The following is a 21,606-nucleotide window of genomic DNA, read 5'->3' on the forward strand; positions in this document are numbered from 1 at the left end:
TAGCCTGTTCCTGTCCTTTTGGTGAAGAAATTTTTCCTAATATCCAGTCTAAACTTCACGTGACACAACTTGATGCTCTTTCCTCTTTTCTGCCACTTGTTACGTGAAAGAAGAGATCAACACTCACTTGTCTACAACCGCATTTCAGGTAGTTGTAAAAGAGTGATGAGGTCTCCCCTGAGCCTCCTTTTCTCTGGGCTAAACAAGCCCAGCTCCCTCAGCCGCTCGTTATAAGACTTGATCTCTAGACAATTCTTTTAGTGATACACCAAAGAAAAAGTTGCAATTGTGAAAATTCAAGCCCTTCTGGTAAGATACACAAAAGTTTCTGATGTTAGAGTAATTTCACAGTAATATAGTTAGTTGAATGGAATGCATTTGCGTAAGCTTGAGAAGTGCTTTCTATACTGAAGTGTGTGATCAGGAGATCCAGTTACTTTTTAGGTGAAAATGCACATGGGCAGTAATAAATTAGTATGAGTAGAAGCTAAATAAGATTAGAAAAGTGACTAGATAGGTTCCTCTATGCTTGGTCTAAAAAGCAATACTATATGTGGTAACCTTTCGTATTTTATACTGTCATATTTTCAGTAAGTTTATGTAAAGATATACTTTTTCTGTTTTCTAAAATTGCTCAGAATATTGAATACTAAGTTTATGACAATGTAAGTGGCGAGCAGAACTGTGTGAGGAGTTTGAGTGAAGTGTTCCTGCTTCTATTTCAGTGTTTTTGGTTTAAGGTGCTTCTGGTTTTACCTAGGTGCACGTCAATGGACTGATCTCTGCAATGAATCTCTCATGTTAGAAAAGTTGCCTGCCTGTGGAAAATCCTTTGAAGAGATGATGAAGAAAGTGGACTCTAAAAAGTGGTGCAACCTGACAGAATTTATCATGTAAGAGTTAGTTTTGGTTTCAATAGTTCTCACTTTATAATGGTGTTTGTCCTTTAAAAAAAGAATAACTTCAAATACCAGAACACTGTAATACCAACATCCTAATATATCCATCACATGTGTAAAATGTTTGTGTTCCAGATAGATTGAAAACCTCCAGTATTTGCTTGCCAGTTGCAGAGGGCTGAGCTGCAGCTCTTAAGTCCCTGCACTGTGGCCTCATGCACGCAGAGACACCCAGCTCTTAACTCTGAGAGTGCACAAAATAGACCACTTTATTGAAAACTAACCAATGGAACAATCAATACTATCGGCTATTTTTTTTTACCTCAAACAGTTGTGTTTACATTTAATCTATATTTCTGTGCATTTTAGGCAATTGTTACCCAAGTAAATTCTTTTTTTCTGTGAAACCACTAAAGCAATAATGCTTTTAGAATCATGCTGTTCTGTTTTCTCTGGCAGCAATACAGTTCCTTCCTCTGATTTCCTTTTTTTCAGTAAGACGACATTGTTTCAGAAATCCACCTTGTGTGAAATTGCCCTATTCAAATGTAAAGTGATTTGTCTTATTGAACTTGCTGTAGTTTTTTTCCTTACCTGACAGATAGCATGGAGAGAGTGAGCATTACCTAGTCTGTTTGGATGTTTAAAATACTCCAAGACTGACAGTAGTGAGGGTGGCATTATTATTTTCTATCTCTATTCCTGTTATCTGTTATCTCTATTCCTGTAGTTGGCTGGAGGTATTTAAATATCTCTCTATAAAGCTGCACACTTCAAACTCTGCTCTGGAGGAAACTCAGAGGGTTTGTGTAATTGGTGACATTTTTGGCTTTGTAGAGCATCTGCTTCTTAAGACCATGTTTGCTTATGCATAATGCTTGGTTTTTGGAAGCACTGAGTACTCTCTACACCAGCTGAAATCAGGGGAAATTGCAGGTGTTCAGCACTTCAGAAAATGAGACTCAAGTGAACTAGAGCTGCTGTGGTACAAGCCAGCCTGAAGCAGAGCATCTTCCTGGATGTGAAACTGTGCTAGTGGTGTTTTTGGAGGCTGCTCTGAGGTAGCTACAAGCCATCTGTCACCACACCTTTTACATTTAACCCTAGGTATATTCTTGTCTTGTATGATCAGTGGTCTTGTCTCCTATTTAGTATCACATCGTGTGATGCAGGATTTTAATTAGCTGATGACCAACAGACATGATAGATAGTGAAATGTTGAACTGCAGTACTATGTTGCAGCAGTTCCCCAGGACTCTCTTATCACTGACACCTGTGTTGAAATGGTCCCATCTGCCGATAATGTTTCATAATCTGACAGCATATTAACAACTTAGATGGTATTCCTTCTTAGCACATTTATTTGCACATTTATTTACAACCTTGAAATCTTTTAAAGGGTACATTTTTAAAACTCACGGCACTGGAGTAAAAGATGCAGTCATGCAGCTCTCTCTAGCTGAGGGGAAGGGCAGGAGGAGGCAAAACAGCTTGCAGAAATTGCATTCAGATCTGGCAGAGAAATATACATATACAAAGAAAAAGAAATCCTTGCAGTGCTGGTACTGATACATTTCTTTAATAAATAACTGTATGTTATGGAGCAATAATTTCAATTTTGCAACTCACCTAGGTACAAGATGTTTTATTTATTTTGATGGAAGCACTGTAATTTTGCTCCATTTTATGTTCTTTACAGTTGTATTATAGTCACAGAATGAGTTCTTTGCTGATATCTTGTTCATATTGATGTGTCCTTAACTAATGGGACTACTTGCGGCAGAGAAAAGTACCATTAGGAGTCAAAATATTAGATTGTGCCTTTGTTAATGCAGGTAAATAAACAGACAGCTTTTTTCAAGACTTGTGCTAAAATTTCTTCAATAATTTAATGATTTTGGTGCAAGAATTTTTCAAGGTTTGGAGGTTACTGAAGTTTGAGTTCTCCTGACTTTCAGCTAAAATTAAGAATCCACCTAGTTTTTATCCTTTCCAATTCCACTTGCCCTTTGGTGTTGTTTTTATTCCCTGTACAAGAAAATTCCTGCCTTCCTATGGAAATGGTTTTTCTGAAGTTGGTCAGTCTGAGGCTTTGCATATTTTTCCTCAAAAGCAACACCAGAAGAATTCAAGCCTCTTACAGAAGAAAAACCTTTTACATTTTTACATAGTATTCATTTTTTGAAAACTTTCTTTCTATCTCCTGTATTTCAAGTTCTACTTTAGAAGAGAGTAGCAGGAAGAATTTGTTTTGAAATTTATCTTCTGAATCAAGGATTAATCAAGCATCATAAGCCTGATTACAATTTATAATAAGGGTACATTGCACTGAAGAAACAGCAGATGTGCATCTACCTTTACGAATTTTACTCTTCTGAGAATAAACATTGTTATTTGATGTCATGTTTATATAAGAAGCATATAGAATCATAGAATGGCCTGGGTTGGAAGGGACCATAAAGATCATCTAGTTCCAATCCCCCCACCCTGGGCATATGTAGGCTAATTTATTCCAGATCATTGGAGGAGCCCTGACAGATGAGACAGAAATAATTCTGTCTATGGAGTAATCTGCCAAATTAATGAAAAACTGGTTTATCTAACCATGGGCACTTAAAAGTCACATCTTGAAACCTGGTAGTATTAGTTTACACTGATTTTACATATAGCCTCCAGCAGTAACAATTAATCAGCCTGGATCAAATAGAGGGTTAAAACTGTGGGGTTTGTATAAAAAGCCCTGTTTCTTCATACAGTTATTTCTGCATGGCACTTTTCATTTAGAAAGATTTTTCAAAATCTTTGTATCTTATATCAAAATGTAACAGTTAATGGAAATCTGCTTATTTTCTAAATTCTTTGTTTCACGGAGGAGTTTTAGCTCTTCAGTGTAAATGGCTGTCCTCGATTATGAGACTGTAAATAGCAATTATCTGCAGTGCTTCACTGTTTGGCCAAACATTTGTGAGAGATATTACAGTGACTTCAATTTGTCATAACTTAATTATACTGTAAGATTTTCTGACAGCTCTGACATTCGTAAAAAACTTGTGTTCTTTAAAAAGCAGCGTCTTGACTGATTTTAAACAGATGAGGCTCCTATGTGGCAGCTGGTACTGCAGACCAATATGAGTTTTAGCATCCACAGCTGATATTGATCTTGCTGGGAAAGTATAATGACCGCATATAAACAGTAAAGTCTGAGGTAAAGCTTTGCAGAAGCACTGTCAAAAGAAAGTTTTCCTATTGTTTTTGCATTTTTCTATGAGGATTCACAGAGAAGTGAGGATACAAGTACTCTAGGTCAGATGGTCCAAAGGTACTTGAAAGCTTAAATATGATGAGGGATCAAAGTAGGATTTTAAAATATTTTAAGTAATTTAGATGTGATGTATTTCAGTGGTTCTTGCTTGGACATCGGAATATGAAGGCCAACCACAAACACCTTACAAGAAAGGTAAAACACAGCTGGAGATATTCATTGACAGAGAAGAGGGGTTTGCCTAGTCACAGTTTTGGTGATGCCTTTGAGTTATTCATAGGGAGCTCTGAAGATGAAAATACAACTCAGTTTAACAGACAGGAAATTATGGTACATGGCAAGTGAACTGAAGTGTGGGTGAAAGCTATATGGGGAATTAACAAAAGAAAATATACTTCTCGTTTGCCAGAATATTGGAAATTACAGAAAGGTTTTATTTTTAATGTTTAATATTTCTGATATTTTATGTCTACTTATAATAACATGCATGTTATAAGTTCTGCATTACATATAATAACAGAAGTATTATATTTCTGTATTACCATCTTAATACTTAGCAACTGCATCTGAATATATAAAATCTGCTACTGTCCACAAACCAAAGTCCATTATTAACCGTCAGATTTTTTTCACTGTGCTATGTTAAATCCTGGTGTGGTTACGATGGAACTACAGTTGAGAGGCCAGGTATGACTAATTACTGAAGCAAGTGGCCAGATGAAGATGGGAGCACCCAGAGCTGTCTTACATGAACCTGAAAAAATGCTGCTTATTGTAATGGCTTAGATTACTTTCTATTCTTAGCTCATGAAAGGGTTTTCCAAATACTGCTAACTGGATCCTGGAAACAATTTAGCTAGAACAAGCAGTTTCTAAACAAAATTCTGTGTGTATCTTAGGCCTAACCCCTGTGGAAATGTAGGATCACGATGTGCTAATACTGATTATCAGTGGCTTGTTAAGCTTTTGGCCTGCTCCCAGGCACCAGTCTTCTCCTCTCTTCTACATCCCCATTTTCCGAATCTTTATGAGTGTAGTTACTAGCATTTCAGTAATTTTGAGGCCAGAAAGACGGCCATCTGGTCTGCACTGTTGAATAATACAGGCCTTGCAGTCTGCCCAGTAGTCACTATTTAAAACTCTGTAAGAATAAGTATATATTATGGGAATGCATAAACTCTTTATTTAAAAGATTAGTATTGATTCATTACATCTCTATATATAGATTGTTCCAAAGGGTTTGCTGTTCACAGCCAGAGGAAGATGTGTCTTATTTCTCATCAGTTTGACTCCAGTTCCCAGCATTTACACCTTATTACATATTTCATAGGTACAGTAAAATTCCTTCTTTTGTCAGAAATCCATTTTTCACAACTAAATACAAACAAGCCACTTTTAGGTCACCTTTCAATCACTTTTCTTTTATTAAATTAATATCAAAGTTTTACAGCCTGTCATAATAATGCAGATATTTCAGACTTCTTGAACTCTTGAAAGTTTTCACAAGTTTTCTTTTGGAATTTCAGTGGATTCAGGTCTAGAATTGAATATTTTGCCTAGCAGTAGTTTGTATAGCGTTATGTACTTACTCCCTATTTTTTCATCTAGTCCTGCTGTGTATTCAGCACTTTTCTTCTGCCAAAATATTTAGATATTGCATTAATCCTCCTAGCTACCTAATAATTCTAGGAGGACATGGTTTACGAGGTGTAAATGATTTAAAGTCCTTCTGAGTGACTTGCAAGTGTGACATACATTATTTCTGGATCTATCATCTTGCATTAACTAGTGTTAAAATGCATATTGGTTACATAAATCTGTATTTTTAAGTCATCCAAATCAGTCTTTGTAACTGCACCTACATTTTCTACTCCTTCACCATTTAACATGTTATTTGCATACTTAAACAAAAAGTATGTGTTTGCCTTACTAGGTTGATTAAGGTATTGGGCCAAAACTTTTGCAGCTGCACTCCGTTAATGACAATTACTTTTTTATAGTTAGTTTTCAGGTTCCATATATTTTTAATTCAAAAACTACCTTTGATTTTTAATGTTTTGGGGGATTTTCCCCATGTTTTAAACAAAGTTTGGTGAAACCTTCAGTGATAAAAAGTGATTATAAGGAACTATGTGTTATCTGCTCACAAAATTTCCAAAAGATTAATTTGAAAAATCTGTAAGACTGTGTTTTAGACTCTGTATATGTATTTCTAGTTGATTGACTGCTCTGAGAGCAAACACTACATAGGTAAGAAATACAGATCTTTATGGTATGTCAATGCAAAAAGCTTTAGTAACAATGTATAACAAAAAAGAGACATACACTTTCATTAGGAAGTTTTACTTAGTTAATATAACAAGACTTGATAATTTATATTTTAATCTTCACTATTGGGTATTCTTTTGTTACATTCCCTAGAGACAGAGTTATACTAGTTTTTTTTTTCACACAGTCGTCCAGTAATTCCATACAAAGATGTCACTTAAAGAAAGCGTGTCCAACTACACTGTAGCACATGCCAGTCAGCATTCCTGATTTTATTGCATGTATATATGTATGTATATATATGTATATATGTAGAATTAAAGTATTTTCAGTGGTAGCAATAGGTCTAAAGGCATTGCTCTCTGATAGTCACATACTTTTTTTGGTTGACATACTGCCAAACACCTCTTCTGTTTAGAAGCATGTGGACCTTGTTATGATTTAGGCTGATTTAGGCTTCCAGCTTTTCTGCAATAAAAATTATTAGACTGTAAGAATACAGAGGAATAATTAAAGGGTCACTACTGGAATAGCAAAGATGACAATAACAGATATTTGGTCATAGACTTCCTCCTTTCTTCAACTGAAATGTTAAGAGTTGATGCTTGATTTACCTATCTGTCAGAAGGAACCTGTTTTGGCCAGATGCACATTGTGCATCTGGGGCCTTGGGTAGCAGACACCAATAATGAACATGAACCTATTGCCATGCCTCAGGAAAGCATATCAAAAGGAAATCAAAATGAGGGCAGGATGCTGCATCATTCATTACAGAGAGAGAAATAGTAAGGACAGTATCTGTCTCTGCTTAGAGTTGGTTAGTCTCTCTCTGATGTTATTATGGATAGTGATGGCAAAGGAGGCCAGAAAGTGATCTTGCTTTCACTTTCCTTTCAGAGGAATCGATGCCTACATATTTTATACTTGTCTCTTGTTGCACACTTAACTCAGTTATAATGCTATGCACCTTGTCACTCCAACAGTCCTCTCTTAAACTGAGTCTCCACATAGGAATGCCAGCTTGGAGTTGTGTAAGTGTATTGCCAAACTAATTTCTCACAGATCCAAAGCAAACTGTGGAGTGCTTTTCTTTATCTGAATCAATAAATGAAGTAACAGTTGTTAACTTAATATCCATATGATAGTGCTTTTATGTAATTTTCAGTCTTTCTAGTCCTCTAGACACTTCCTGAGGGGACACATCAGCCTCAGTAGCTGTTTGCTATTGGACTGAAATGTAGGGTTGGATTGTTCTTGTTGATCTACATAAGTGTCGTCTGTTAGACTGGAGACATTATGTTATTTCAAGCCAACACTGTTGTTGCAGCAGTCAGCTCAAGTGTGTAAGGTTGCATATCTGCTAACCCTGAGTGCTCACAGTCAGTCATTCTGTGTTTTCTGGCCAAGGAGTAGCTGTGGATTTAGAGTCCGAGGGTTAAATAGCAATTTGTGTTTTGGAAGAGAGTTCTAGTAAAGTAGTGCATGTAACACATGTTAGATCTGGCTTTTCTGGTTCAGAAAGAGAATTGGTTGTAACAAACTTTTTCCTACTATCCCTACATTTCTTTTTACTTCATCAAGCCTGTTTTCCCAGATCTAAGAGTCCCTATTTGGTTGTGAGACAGTGGCTGTATGGCACAGCTTTATGGCACATGTAAGATGTTAAAATTTGTATTTTTCCAAAGTTTTAAATTTCAGTTCTTAGCAGAATAGGGAAAGGCAAAATTTTTCTTTAATTATATATCTGAAGCAGATTTATTGAAAGTATCTGTGTGCCTGATAGAATTCCCTGCTTTGCTGTGATCATGGTCCAAGGTCTGTGCTAACACTGAACAATTATTTTTTTTTCTATACAGCTTAGCATAGTTTCCCCACAAAGCTTTACATGAAAGATGAATTCTATAGAGACAATAGTTTTCAATCCCATTGAAGATGACAAAGGAGTCCGCCCATGTTCTGTACAGATGTCAAAGATTTGAAAAAGGAATTAAGGAGAAAAATCTGTATGACTAAAGCCAAATTTCATGTAATGCTCTGGAAAAGTAATCCTAAAGCTGTTGCTCAATTTTAAAGTCAATGGGAGTTTTGCCTGTTACAATTTGGCCCAAACGAAACTAATCATAAAAGTGCCTAGTTCTCAAAGAAACTTAGTAAAATGTTACATAAAAGAAAGCCAGATGACATTAAGATCGATGGGAAAGCAAACTCTGGAAGAATCATATGCAGTCTAAGATGAAATTATATGCCCCCACTTCTTAAAGCTTGGAGCTAATAACCTCTGCTGGCTGAGTGTGTATGTAAGAACCCTCCAAACTGTCATTTTCTTGGGCAGTTATCTTAAGTTTTTTCATCTTCCCCATTGAATGCTGCAGGAAGCCTGATCTAGATGCTGATTGCATCCAGCTGCTAATGTCAAAACTTCTACAGAAGAAGAATGTACTGGGAAAACCACAGAATCACAGGATGATTTGGGTTAGAAGGGACCTTAAAGATCATTTGTTTCCAAGCCGTAGGCAGGGACACCTTCCACTAGATCAGGTTGCTCAAAGCCTCATCCCACCTGGTCTTGAACACTTCCAGGTATGGGGCATCCACAGCTTCTCTGGGCAACCTATTCCAGATAGTAAAGAATTTATTCCTTATATCTGATCTAAACCTACCCTCTTTCAGTTTCAAGCCATACCCTGTTGCCCTTTCACTAGGTGACCTTGTAAATGATCCCTCTTGTAGGTGCCCTTTAGGTACTGGAAGGCTGGTATAAGGTCTTCCCAAAGCCTTCTCCTCTCTAGGCTGAACAACTCGCCACTGGTCTCCACTTGAGCATTGAACCACTGACTGCACCTCTTTGAGTGTGACCATCCAACCAATTCCTTATCCACCGAGTGGTCCATCTGTCAAAACAATGTCTCTCCAGTTTAGAGATAAGGCTGTTGTGTGGGTCAGTGTCAAATGCTTTGCACAAGTGCAGGTACATGATGTCAGTTCTTCTCTTATCCACCAATGCTGTAACCTCTTTGTAGAGAAGGCCACCAAATTTTCCAGCTACAATTTGCCCTTAGTGAAGCCATGTTGGCTGTCACCAATCACCTTCTTTTTTCCATGTGACTTAGCATAGTTTCCAGGAGGATTAGGTCCATGATCTTGCTGGACACCAGGGTGAGACTGACTGGCCTGTAGTTCCTTGGGTCTTTGTTATTTCCTTTCTTAAAAAGGGGGGCTATATTTCCTCTTTTTTAGACAGTGGGAACTTCACTAAACTGCTGTGGCTTCTCCAGTGCGATATATAGTGACCAGGCCACTTCCTCTGCCAGTTCTTTCAGGACCTGTGGATGCATCTCATCAGGTCCTGTGGACCTTCAGGTGCCTTAAATGGTTTTGAACCTGATCTTCTCCTACTATGGGTACTTGTTCTCCAAGTCCCTTTGCCTTCTGTGAGTTGAGCTGTGTGACTGGGGAATTTGCCAGTGAAGGCCAAGTAAAAAAAATAATTGAGTACCTCAGCCTTTTCATTTCCCAGGTAATCACCTCTTTTGTTTCCTTCCAGATAGGGTCCAGATATTCCCTAGTATTAAATCTCAGTAAAAATCACTAGTAAAAAAATCTCAGACAAACCACTGGACCTGTTTTGCAGCTAAGGTGAGGCTCTGATTTGTGTGAGCTAATATGTTCCCACAGTAATGGTCTCATAATTAGAAAGCAGACACCTTTGATTCATTCTTTTCAGCGTTATCAGAGAAGTATCAATTTTGGATTTTTGTGTGTGATTTTCTCCCATGAAAGACAACCTGGGGCTGCCTGAAACTGGACCTTTGAGTGACCACCCCATGTGATCTTAGGTCCAGAAGAATACTGATTAAAGGACGTCCCACTCTTCCTCAGTTGTGTCATGTAGGAGGGACATGTCTGTATTTGTGTTAGGGTTTGTATCCCTGTAGACAGACTAGTACATTGGTTATGCTTTACCTTGGGCCAAGTCAGGATAAAAATGCTGCAAATCACAAATATGCTTGCATGACAGAAGGTCGTTGTATTGTTGCCTGATCTGCTGCTTATTTTCTGCAATGTTTTTGCCTAAAGTTCTATATGTGTCCGAAGAGTAATTCTTTTTTTTTCCCCTGAAGATTTGCTGAGAAGGGGATCCAAAATTCCTTATTTAGCTTGCTGTAAGCCCTTGCAGTTTTGTCAGTTCAGATTTTGTAGAAGAAAGTATTCTTTGTCAGCTTAGTGTCTCTGTGAAGGAAGGTTGAATAAACCTGCACTTTGTGTGACCTCATGTCAGTGTAGCTTATTTACCATTAAGTGTTGTGGGATGTAGAAAAAGGACTGGTGTGGTAGATGCTAGCATTTGGTCTTCTTTGGTAGGATCGTCTTTCTTTGAGCTTCTTATAGATACAGTTGTTGCATTTTTTTAAGCTCTCAGCAAAATGCAGATAATACTGATATTTAATCCTTTCTAACTACCTTTCTTTCACCTTTCTACATATAAAAACATACAGTAATTTTGTATTAAAAAGCCTTCTAAAATCTCCTAGTGGTAATGGCAGCAGTGGCAAAATCAGGCTGGTTACCCCCGAGAACCTATTATTTTCCTTCTGTGACTCATGCTTTTCTTTTCAAAAGCAAAGTAAAGCATCTTATAAATCAGTTAAGTGTGAACAAGTAAAACAATGGAAAAGAATGCCGTATTTGAGCGGTTGTGTTGCCATCATTCTGGTAGCTGACAATAGCAATTTTTCATTGCAGAAATGGTAATGTGTGCCATCTATTATTTGAAAAATTGGGAATGAAAGAACACTAAAGTTCATGAAGTCTCACCAAATGGCCTGGTACAGAGCTATGCTGAGAATGTGTACATACATTCATGTGCTGTTTGGGATCAGCTGTTCTAGACACAAGTTGCTGTGAAGTTAATGCAAAGTCACAGCTTGCCCTTGAATGGGGCTATAGTAGAATATCTGTAAGAGGAACTGTATTTCAGGTCAATCTCCATTACTTTCATATGAATATATGAGCTTTGGTTTACATTATGTAGATAAGAATATGTCCTGATGCATTTGAATAAAGTGGTTACTTTGAATTCAGACACCAGGGTTCAACACGAGGCAAGAATACTTCATTCCCCTATAACTGCTTTCCTCTTGATAGATGAAGAGGCTGAAATATGGTTTCTTAGTGCAGTTACAATCTTTGCCTTTACTACTAGGAGAAGCAAATTTTATACAATCCATGGCTGTGAAAATAAAATGTATATTTGATAACTCCAGGTGAGGCACTGAATAGGCTTATGGCTTTGGATACTCATTTCTAATATTTTTTCTCTCTGTAGTGTAGTTATAGCAAGGCATTCCTAAGTCTGTGTCTGCTGTGGCCAGGTTACGCGATGTAGAAGAGTGGTGAGAAAACATTCCTAGATGTTGAATTTTTAATGAATCATTCTGACTTCTGAATTTTAATGCTGTATTAAGAACACTGCCATTTATGAATTCTGTACCGACCTGCAGACCACTTTGCTTACAAATGCAAAGTGATCACTTTGTTCTGCAGCATATTGTAGGCATAGCTATGCTACAAACTAGCAAAACCTTATCAACTTTCCAGCTGATGAGATTTCTTGGGTTTTCATAAAATGAAAACACTGAAAAAATCTTGCTTTTTGCAAATTAAACCTAGCTTTGAAGAACTCTCTTGAAACCAGTATATGGGTTTAATGTAGAGGATAAGGAGAAAACTGACAATCTTTGGGGAGGCTGTTGAATTAAATACACAAACTACCAAGAGCTCAAATTTGGTGAACTAAAGCTATGCATTTGTTATTTATACCACAATATGTGTTGTAATCGCAGTCTACAAAAGCCACAGTTCAGGAATACCAGCGCTGAGGAACGGGGAGAAGAGAAAATGATTGACATTTGTTCTTCATCAAAGATAATTGTTTCTTTCTTGTTAAACAACAGGAGATATTGGGTCTTCCATTGAAAAAACAATGATGACCATATCATTCCTGAATAGTGTACTTTTTCAGCCCATTCTCCATCTCTTCAAGGTTTTTAAGAACTCAAACCTTTCTGTTCTTAAGTTTACGAAGTATTTTGCAAATCTTTATGAAGTTTTGTCAGTGTGAAAAAAGAGGAGGATCTTCTGAGCCTGCTGCTATGTAGGAAAAAAACTACCTTTTCATTACCAATAGCTGAAGACTTTTTAGTTTTTAATATCAGATTTCAGTTGTTCAAGTGCTTTTTTCAATATTTATTTCTCATGAGTCTGTTTTCAAAACGAGAGTGAAATCTGGCATTTGCCAAGAGGTCACTGATGTAAACATCAATATTTTCTTCTTGAAGTTCTAAAAGAGTTTTCAACATTGGTGAAGTTAAGGCCCCCAAAAGACACCAGTTACAATATTTTAGCAAGGGTGCTGTAAACCAAATTGATGTGTACTGCAGTAGATCCTCAGACTAATGGCTGGTAGCTTGCACTCACAAGGTGGCATCAGTATGTCAGTGCTTACATTGCCGAGTCAATTAACAAATAGTTAGAGATATGAGAATATAATAATCCTAATGAGTAAAGTCTCTTGCAAAAAATAATGTAAGCAATTTAGAGGTGATGTTAGAAAGCACTCTGCTGTTAAATCTCAGGACTGTCAGCTGATATGGCCTTTCAACACCTTTCCTGACCTTTTTGAAATTTACTATGATAAGATCAGTAATAGAAAACAGTCTTCATGGAGCTTATTATTAAAGGCTTTATTTCAAAATAAGCAATGCGTAAGATTTCTGTCTAAAGTTGCCTAGTGGTAAAATAATATGGCATAACTTGATAGGCTGGTATGAATTATGCAATGCATATATAATGGACAGTATATTTTTAGATGCAATGAAAACAGAAAGATAAATGTGTTATGAAAATGAAAACTTAATACAAACTTTTCTGTTTCTTCTGTTCTGGTTTGCAAAACAGTTTCTACATTCTTGTTTTCTAAATGGATCAACCATGAACATAAAATAACAGATTAGCTCAGCAGAGAGAAAAAATAGATTTTCTTGCTCCAGACTACCTGTGGTATTAATTACGTGGTTAACTGTTGGACCCAATAAGAAGTTGAATAAACTCAGCAGATTCAGGAGCTGAGAACCAGCTACCTCTCCCAGATGACAGTCTCAAGATGCTGGGCCCCTCTGCTCCTGATCTGCAGACAGTCTTACTGAACATCATCCAAAATCTCCTGACATAATATTTTTTGCACCTACTTAGGAGGCTGCTGACTTGCCCTTAAGCAACTCCAGGGCGTATTGCAATGCTCAAATATTTCATAAACAGTTGTGGATAAGGAGTAGGGCCCTTTGGGTCCACCATTGGCTTCTGTTGTGTGTATGACAAGTTGGAACAGTCTCAGGAAGCCACAAAGCACAAGACGAAGTTAGTAAGGAGAGGGCATATGTCTTTAGCATCACAAGTAAGAAGGGAAGACATAAGAAAGGAAAAAAATCCAATGGTGTACGTGCTGTTCTGTCGAGGTCATGTTAAAACATAATCATGTACTTCAATAGTAGTTAAGCAGAACTTTTCTGTATTAGGCTCTTCCTCTGTGCTATACCATAAATTAATTTTTAATGTTGTTACTTTTCCTCTGATTCTATGGTTAATTTTTCATCAGTTTTGGTCTTGTTTGTGAACTGTCCATGCATAGATTGCAATTTTAAAGAATACGTTTACTAGGCAAAACTACAAAAATAATTTATTCTTTAACTGAAGCTTAAGGTCTGTAACTAATGGCCTGATTTTTTTTCCCCATTATTTGTGCTCCACTTGAAAAAGAACACTCTCCTCCCAGAGCAAGTGGCTTTTGTAATTGCAGGAATTTTATTAGTGTATATAAACCCCATTTTCCATAAGTAATCAGAAAAAATGAACATTCTTTACATGATCATAAAAATTATGTATTCATAAACCAGGGATATGGAAATTATGATGAAAAGTTCAACTTTAGAAGTAAATTAATTGTTTGGGTTTGTGTTTTTTTTTTCCTTTTCAATCTGTGGAGATGCTGCAGTGGGTGTTTCTAAAGTGTAGACATAATTGAGCCTTGGTTTCTATTTCACAGCTGGATATCACCAGATAATTCTGTCCTCTCTTTCCACTTTAAGTACTGTGGTGTTATAAAAGGCTTGTGCTACTTTGGACTAAGTGAAATCTAATAACAGCTTCCACTCAGTAGATGACACTTGCATATCCTTTAATATCCTCTTAGAAATAGAAAAAAGCAGTTATTTGTATATGTAAGCTGCAATGAGGGAGAAGGGATCTTCTGTTATTTCTTTTCCTGTGAGTTTTTGTCTGTTGGTCAGAAAAATTACTGTCTTCACAGGTGTTTGTTTTGAATGGCTCTCTGGAGGCACAGCTGTGTTGCACTGGTCTGAATTAGAGCCACATTTTCCCTGTTTGCCTGTCAGCTTGGTTCATCTAGATGGAAAGGAAAGCTGCATTTTAGGGTTTTCAGTTAGATTTATTCAATGATTTTTCATTTTCCAGACAGTTGTTGAAGCTAAGGGTGGAGATCTGTAATTATTTCAAAGGGCACCAGAATGTATTTATTATTTGCAACCCAAGCGAGTAAGTTTGTCACGATGCCCATTATTTAGTGACATAAGAGTAAACTATACTTTATAATGTTGTCATTAAACTATTTTTTTGCCTTTCCCCCATACACACATTAATTTTTTTCCTTATGTTTTGTAGTGCATTATTTTCTTCAGGCTGAACTCTATATTGGAGCTGCACAAAAGTAGATCTGATCTGATTAGGGAGGTAAAAATGTGTCTGTGAGAATACTCATCTTGGCAGAAGATACGTGATTAAAGCAATGGTGAGGTACAGCCACAAATCTCTTTGGAGAGATGTTGAATGAGAAAAACTCATAAATATTCCACTATATTTGTAGGCTCATAGCTGATTATAAAACTAAAGCTTTCCTTTTAATATGATGATGAAACCTCAGAAGATAATTATCTTATGGTTTGGATCCTTATTTGAACTTCATCCACACTGTTACACCCTGGAATTCCATACGATCTTGATGTATCTCATACAAGAGTAGGCTTCTTATTTTTCTGAGGTTGTTTGGTACTTCCTGCCTCCACAAATGCTGTAAGAAACACCTTCCTCATCATATGATATTTGTTTTTATTATTGCAGCATTTCTTATTCCAGACTGGGCAGAGGTTATGAGGATGATAATTCAATTTAATATATGACTATGTATAAAGAAATTTTTGGTTGAACCATCTGGGGGAAAACAAATAGTTTTGAAACATCTTTAACATCTTTATTAAAATACACCACATGACTTGTAGTGTACTGGAAGAGTGCCTCTAGATTTCTGTCCAGGATGTAGAGTAACAGGAGTGAGTGTCCCTCATGTATCTATTATCTGATTTGCATCAAGACTCATTTATGCTAGAGAGAATTTTCCCTGTATTCTCTGAATACTTAGTGGACTCCAAATAACAAAAATTACTCATAATGTATTATATATCCTGCAATACCCTTCCATATTTATATCATTAATACTGAAGTTGATTTATGTAAAGTGGAAAAGTGGAACTGTGGTAATTGTTTTGCTTTTAAATTCTTGACCTACATCATTAAGCAATGGCAAAACATCCCTGGCTGCGTGTGTGCTGAGAGTCTCTGGGGTGGTATGTTCACAACTGCTGGAGAGGTGGAAAAAGTCTTCTGTTGGAACTGACAGTGAGTCTACTGGCTGCAGCCAGAAAATGCCTTCAAAGATCTGTCTTAAGTAGCATATATACGGTATTCGGCTTTTTGATAAATGTTTGGGGATTTTTGCAAAAACAATTTTGCTTTGGAAAATGCTTATTTGTTGAAACTTAATTAAGCAATCTATTTGTTTTCTTGGTCTCATGAAAATTTGGAGGAGGGAGTTTTATTTTTTGTGTTTTTGTAAACCTATCATCTCTGCAGTTTTCCTGCACAGGTATGTTGAGGAAGAAGGAGCAAGAATTTACCACATTCCTCCCTGGTGATGTGGGAAACTACAGATGAGATTCAAGCCCCCACTTAGACTAAGAAGTGCCCTAGGTGGTAGGCTTATGTACCCTGAGACGGATAAGATATAATACATCCAGCTGTCTATTTAAATAGTTTGAGTGGGCACTCTGTGAAAGGCTGTCCAGTTAAGACAAATGTGTGCACTGGCATTCCTCATAATAACTGCCTCTTGCCCGGGTTCCTGGCTATAGGTAAACATATAAAAATGTGCTTTCTCATGGGTAAAATACTCACAAAATAAAATTTTCCACAGTTTTTATAAAAAAACCCTAACCACACAGTTGTTATTATCTGTTTTACTGGAAACATAAAGTACAGGAGAAAAGTGTTTGTGCTCTGAAAATGAAGTATTTTTCTAGAATATTGAAAATTGTATTTCATGACCAATGTGTTACAGATCTGAGATTGCTCCAAAAGGAATTATTTTTCATGTTCTCTGAAAGTGAATATTTTCAGTAATGTGCAGAGTTGGTTCTCCAATAAGAACTACAGTTGTCCTGAGCGTATCAGGGGAAAGCACGTCTTTATATGAATTTTGCTGCTCAGAATATGCTTAGTTTCTTTTTTCTGGTATTGTGCTACTTAGCTCAGTTGAAACATAATAATTTTTCAGCCTATTCACCACAAAGCTTGTGACCTGGTTCACAGTGTAATACCTTTTCTGAGTACTAACTAGAGTCCTTGTAGCTAACCTGAAAGAGAGGAAAATGTGACTCAGCACAAAGAATAACAACCTTCCCACTTCACCTTATAATCTGAGAGGCGAAGGAGCTTGAGCTCCAGTGTGCTCTCCAATTACTGGTTCTGGGAATAAGTAAAAACTGTAATTTCTTGTTCTTTCCTTTCACAAATTGTGTAACTTAGGCATTTCTGTTGAAATTTCTCAATTCAAAAGCCAGGGTGTTTTTTGTGATAGCCTTTTTTATTATACAGAATGAAAAGGTTTGCAACTTCAACCTTTACCATTCAAATAAAGAGAATTACATAAGGCATAAAAGAATTAAGCATAGGAGAATCAAATTGGAATTAAATATCCATTAACCCCCACCTCCCTCTTAAAAAAGCCCAGTAACTTGCAAGCCAGTTGATCAGCTACGAAACACCCATGTTGGGGTAATGAGGATGCAGTTGCTCCCTTCTGAGGCAGCTCTTCCACAGTACCATGCAGAATATGTATATATATTTTTTACATGAAGTTTCTGTTGCAGTGCATAAACTCTAAGATACTAAATTACATAAATATTTAAGTGAATTCAGCTTTACTGCATGGCAGACATGCAGTTCTCAAATAAATGACATTTTCTTTTATCTACATTCTCAAAATTGTGTGAACAAACAGTTACAGAGCAGGTAGCTTTTTTTTTTGTCCCCATATTTTGTTTTTTAACAGATGGGGATTTAAGGGAAAATGGTAAGGAATTCAAACTATCAAGATAACATTTTTATTCTACTTTGGCTCTTGGGGATTAAGTCTTTCAAATACAATATATTCCCCAAGTTATTTTTTATCTGCCTTTTTCAACATTTAACCAGGTTTTTCTAGCTATGTTTTACTTGAAATGAAAAATCAGTGGGAAATATTTTTGTTTACACCATCTAATATTTATGAAAAAACTCTACAGAATTCTTGGAAGAATAGTGAATTTTCTGTAGGATATTACACACAGAGGAAAAATAGTAACAAAAGAAAAATTTTATATCATTTAATCTTTCAGTTTAGAGTACTTTTATGCTCAGATCACCAGGATTTATTGTTTTTTTTTATTGAGGTGGCTGTGGCAGTGGCGAACTGAAGCAGCCACTGTCATCTTAAGTACGCCCTTGAGATCATGGCCCAGAGCAGGGCTGGAGCAGAGTTCAGCACTCCCTGGATCCTGTGCTAGACGGAACACTGACCTGTCTGGGCAACTGGATGCTCCTTCATCTCTGCATTGTAGTCTGTTGAACCTTGTAAGCTTGCCTTTAGATGTATTATTCTTCAGGTCCTCTGGGACTGTCTCTCCTACATTCCACTAGACATCTTGAGTTTCTAATTTAGTCCAAGGACATAAAGAATGGATGCTACCAGGTCACATAGAGGAATGACACCATTAAAATAGCAAACAGCTAATATTTGTATTTTATTTTTAGCTTATTTCCTGATGTTTTCCAGTGGCTGCTGATGTCACAAAAGCTTCCTTTCTAGTTGTTTTTCTTAAAATATACATACATCATACATATGTGCATCTTTAAGCCAGAGTCTGGGCTCGTTAGATCGTCCAGTGTATTTGCTCATGAATGAAGTGGCGTGAGCTCAAACTCCCTGAGAATGACAACTGCAAGGAGCTTGCAGAAGGGCCTTTCTGTGGGGCTTTTTCTTCTATGAACACAGCCCTGAGAATTTAGATGCTTGACAGCCTGTATTCTCAACCTATGTGTTTGTAGCACAGGCAGGCAGACATTTCACCTGACATACAGGCAGTAGACAGTAGACTTCAGTCTTACCCAGACACTGAATGTCTCTCCTCCACTACTTTACAGCAAAGGATTGAGTCAACATTAATCCCCTGTAGGACTTAATGTCAGAATGAGTCATTCGTCAGGGGTTACCATATTTATATGTACTGTAAGGGAGGGTAGGGTCTTTAGATAATAGTACAGGATGCTGTCCCTTGAGATGTCATATGGTTTCTTGCCCTCTCTATTTTTAATTTCCCTTTGAAGTGAGTTTATGGAATCACGCAGGACTGAAAGAAATGCAACAGGCAATAATTCAGCTTCCTTATTTCTTGCCCTATTCATGTACTGACCAGACAGTCTTATTTTTCTTTGTTTTCTGATCCCCTCCCCCATATCCATTCACTTCCTGAATTTCTTTTACTTATAATAACACCACAAAACCCATGTGATTACTCATTTAGGCTTATTGTTTCCTATTTTTTTCCTGATGGGTAGCCAATTCTCATAAATATGTTATTACAGGACAGGTAAATTTCAGCACATGCTGTGTCGAAATCAAGTGTTAGGTTCCAGTTTTTCATAAGCAGTACAAACATATAATTAGAAATGATTTATTTATTTTTTTTCCCTGCTGGACATTTGCTGCNTTTGTGAAAAGCTGACTTTCTGTGTGTTTATTTTCCCATTATCTTCTTACTGCCTCAGGGTGAAACAGAACCAAAATTTTTACACAAAGTGAATGTTGTAGCTTGGTCCTAGTGTCACATCACAACTTTCAGCACAGTATCATGTCCAAGAGCAGTTGAGGCTTGAATTACGCGTAGTTTGTTCAAAATGTCCTGTTCTTGGCACGTTTGTGTGTATATTTTTTAAAGAATCTGTAGATGTCTCTAGTGAAGGAGTTCTACTTCTACCTAAGTGGCATCAGGAGGCCATGGCTGTAGTAACAGCACAGAGAAGAAAAGGTTTTGACTGTTGTCCACCGAGGATCTCAGAATTTCACATTTTATTAGCACATGTGAGTCAGTTCTTCTGTCTCACTGTATAGTATTTGGTACCTACAGCTTCCACTGAAGGTCTTTCAGTAGAGTATCTACATGACAGACGTGTTCTTAGAGATTTTGTATGGCACACTTTCTCTAAGTGTAATATACATATACATTCTATTTAAACTTTTTTTAATTTTCTTCTTCTTCCAGGTATTATGACAACTTTACCCAGTGCACAGAACGTGAAGCCAACAATGCAAGTTGCTTTTGGCCAAACCCCCTTGCAGAAGGTTTTATCACTGGGATTCATAAACAATTCTTTTCAAATTGTACATCAGAAAAAGTTCACTGGGAAGATCCACCGGATGAAATTCTCATAACTCTGATCTTGATCCCAGTCATGTTGACATGTGCCATGATAACGCTGGTAGTATGGTGCAGCAAGAGAAGTGATATCCTGGTATAAGTTCTTCTTCTGGGCTTTCTTTTTCCCCATTTACTTCTTCCAAATACACTAAGAAAGGAGGAAAAAGAGAGACACTCCAAGATTTCAGATCTGCTGAATTGGAACCTGTGAGATACTGAGTCAGAGACGATGGTCCTGTGAACAAAGAAGTGCCTGCTGCTGCTGAAGTTCACTGCTTCTAGCTTGGCCATGGGTGTTGCTGGTGCAAAATTCTACTTCCATTGGGTCTTATCATCATGGAATTCACAGGCAGCTCCCAGAAACAGAAGAGTCCCCAGGCAAATAGACTCCTTATCTGCAAAAAGGGTAATTTCCTATGGGTAAAGCTGTCTGGTAAACTAATTTTTGCAAAACTGTAAGTAATTGTATGTACTCACAGTGTAATATTGACTGCGGAGGAGATGATATCTCTCGAGGTTTTGTGCAGAACACTCGAGATTTTCATCTATGAACCCTGTGACTTGGATAGATCACTGGCAAAGGAACAGAACGTGGATGTAACCAAGTGGTAGCTTTTCCTGAAAGCTGGTCAAAATCATCCTTATCAAGAACTAGAAGTATTGTCCTGGCAAAGAAACAACTTTTGTGTCCAGTGACCATCTACACAGGGAAATTATCATGCCACAGTATTAAATAGTTTATAAAATTCCTTTAAACATGGCTACTTGGAATTGTATGTCTTACAAACAAACTCTGGGAAGATAAACAGGTCTTGTTTTACAGAGCTGAAAAATGTGAGAGGAAATTGGTTTATTATAAATGTACTAAGAAATAATGAAGAAACTTTCATATGCCAGACTCTTTATTTTTCCTCTTTTATAATTGTTATTCTTGATGACTTGTGTTCACTATATACTCCCCACTCTCACTTCAATTTGTGCAAGTGATATCCTACAAATATGTATAAAGGTGTCATGTTGAGGTGCCTTTCAGTGTATTGTACATAAATATTTCTATGTCCTGTGTAGAGTGTGGGAACTAAAGTATGAACATCAAAGCTTGGAACAGACATAGGAGGAAAGAAAAAATTCAACTCAGAAATCTTTTTCTATAAAGTTATTCCTATGTAACAGTTTAAATAAAGATCATATGCTCAAAAATAAAACAACTTCTATGTTTGTATTGCAAACCTTTCTCTTCTGTCCCTTCTGTCCCTTCACAAAATGCGATTCAGTTGAATGCTATTTTAAGTGGGCAGTATCTGTTACAAGCGAC

General features: G+C 37.0%; 1 protein-coding gene across 2 annotated transcripts in view; it reads left to right on the forward strand.

Moving 5' to 3' along the window:
* RAMP3 (receptor activity modifying protein 3) overlaps nucleotides 1-21,289 on the forward strand; it is a 42,225-nt gene extending 20,936 nt beyond the window's left edge. For both annotated transcript variants that reach the window (XM_017820005.1, XM_017820015.1), the window contains exons 3-4: nucleotides 761-893; nucleotides 20,136-21,289. In XM_017820005.1, coding sequence (XP_017675494.1) covers nucleotides 761-893; nucleotides 20,136-20,391 — 389 coding nt within the window. In that variant the 3' untranslated portion in view covers nucleotides 20,392-21,289. The remainder of the gene's footprint in view (nucleotides 1-760; nucleotides 894-20,135) is intronic.
* Nucleotides 21,290-21,606: the final 317 nt, after the last annotated feature.

Source organism: Lepidothrix coronata, unplaced genomic scaffold (genome assembly GCF_001604755.1).
Source record: "Lepidothrix coronata isolate B3197 unplaced genomic scaffold, Lepidothrix_coronata-1.0 Scaffold3, whole genome shotgun sequence".
Classification (NCBI taxonomy): domain Eukaryota; kingdom Metazoa; phylum Chordata; class Aves; order Passeriformes; family Pipridae; genus Lepidothrix; species Lepidothrix coronata.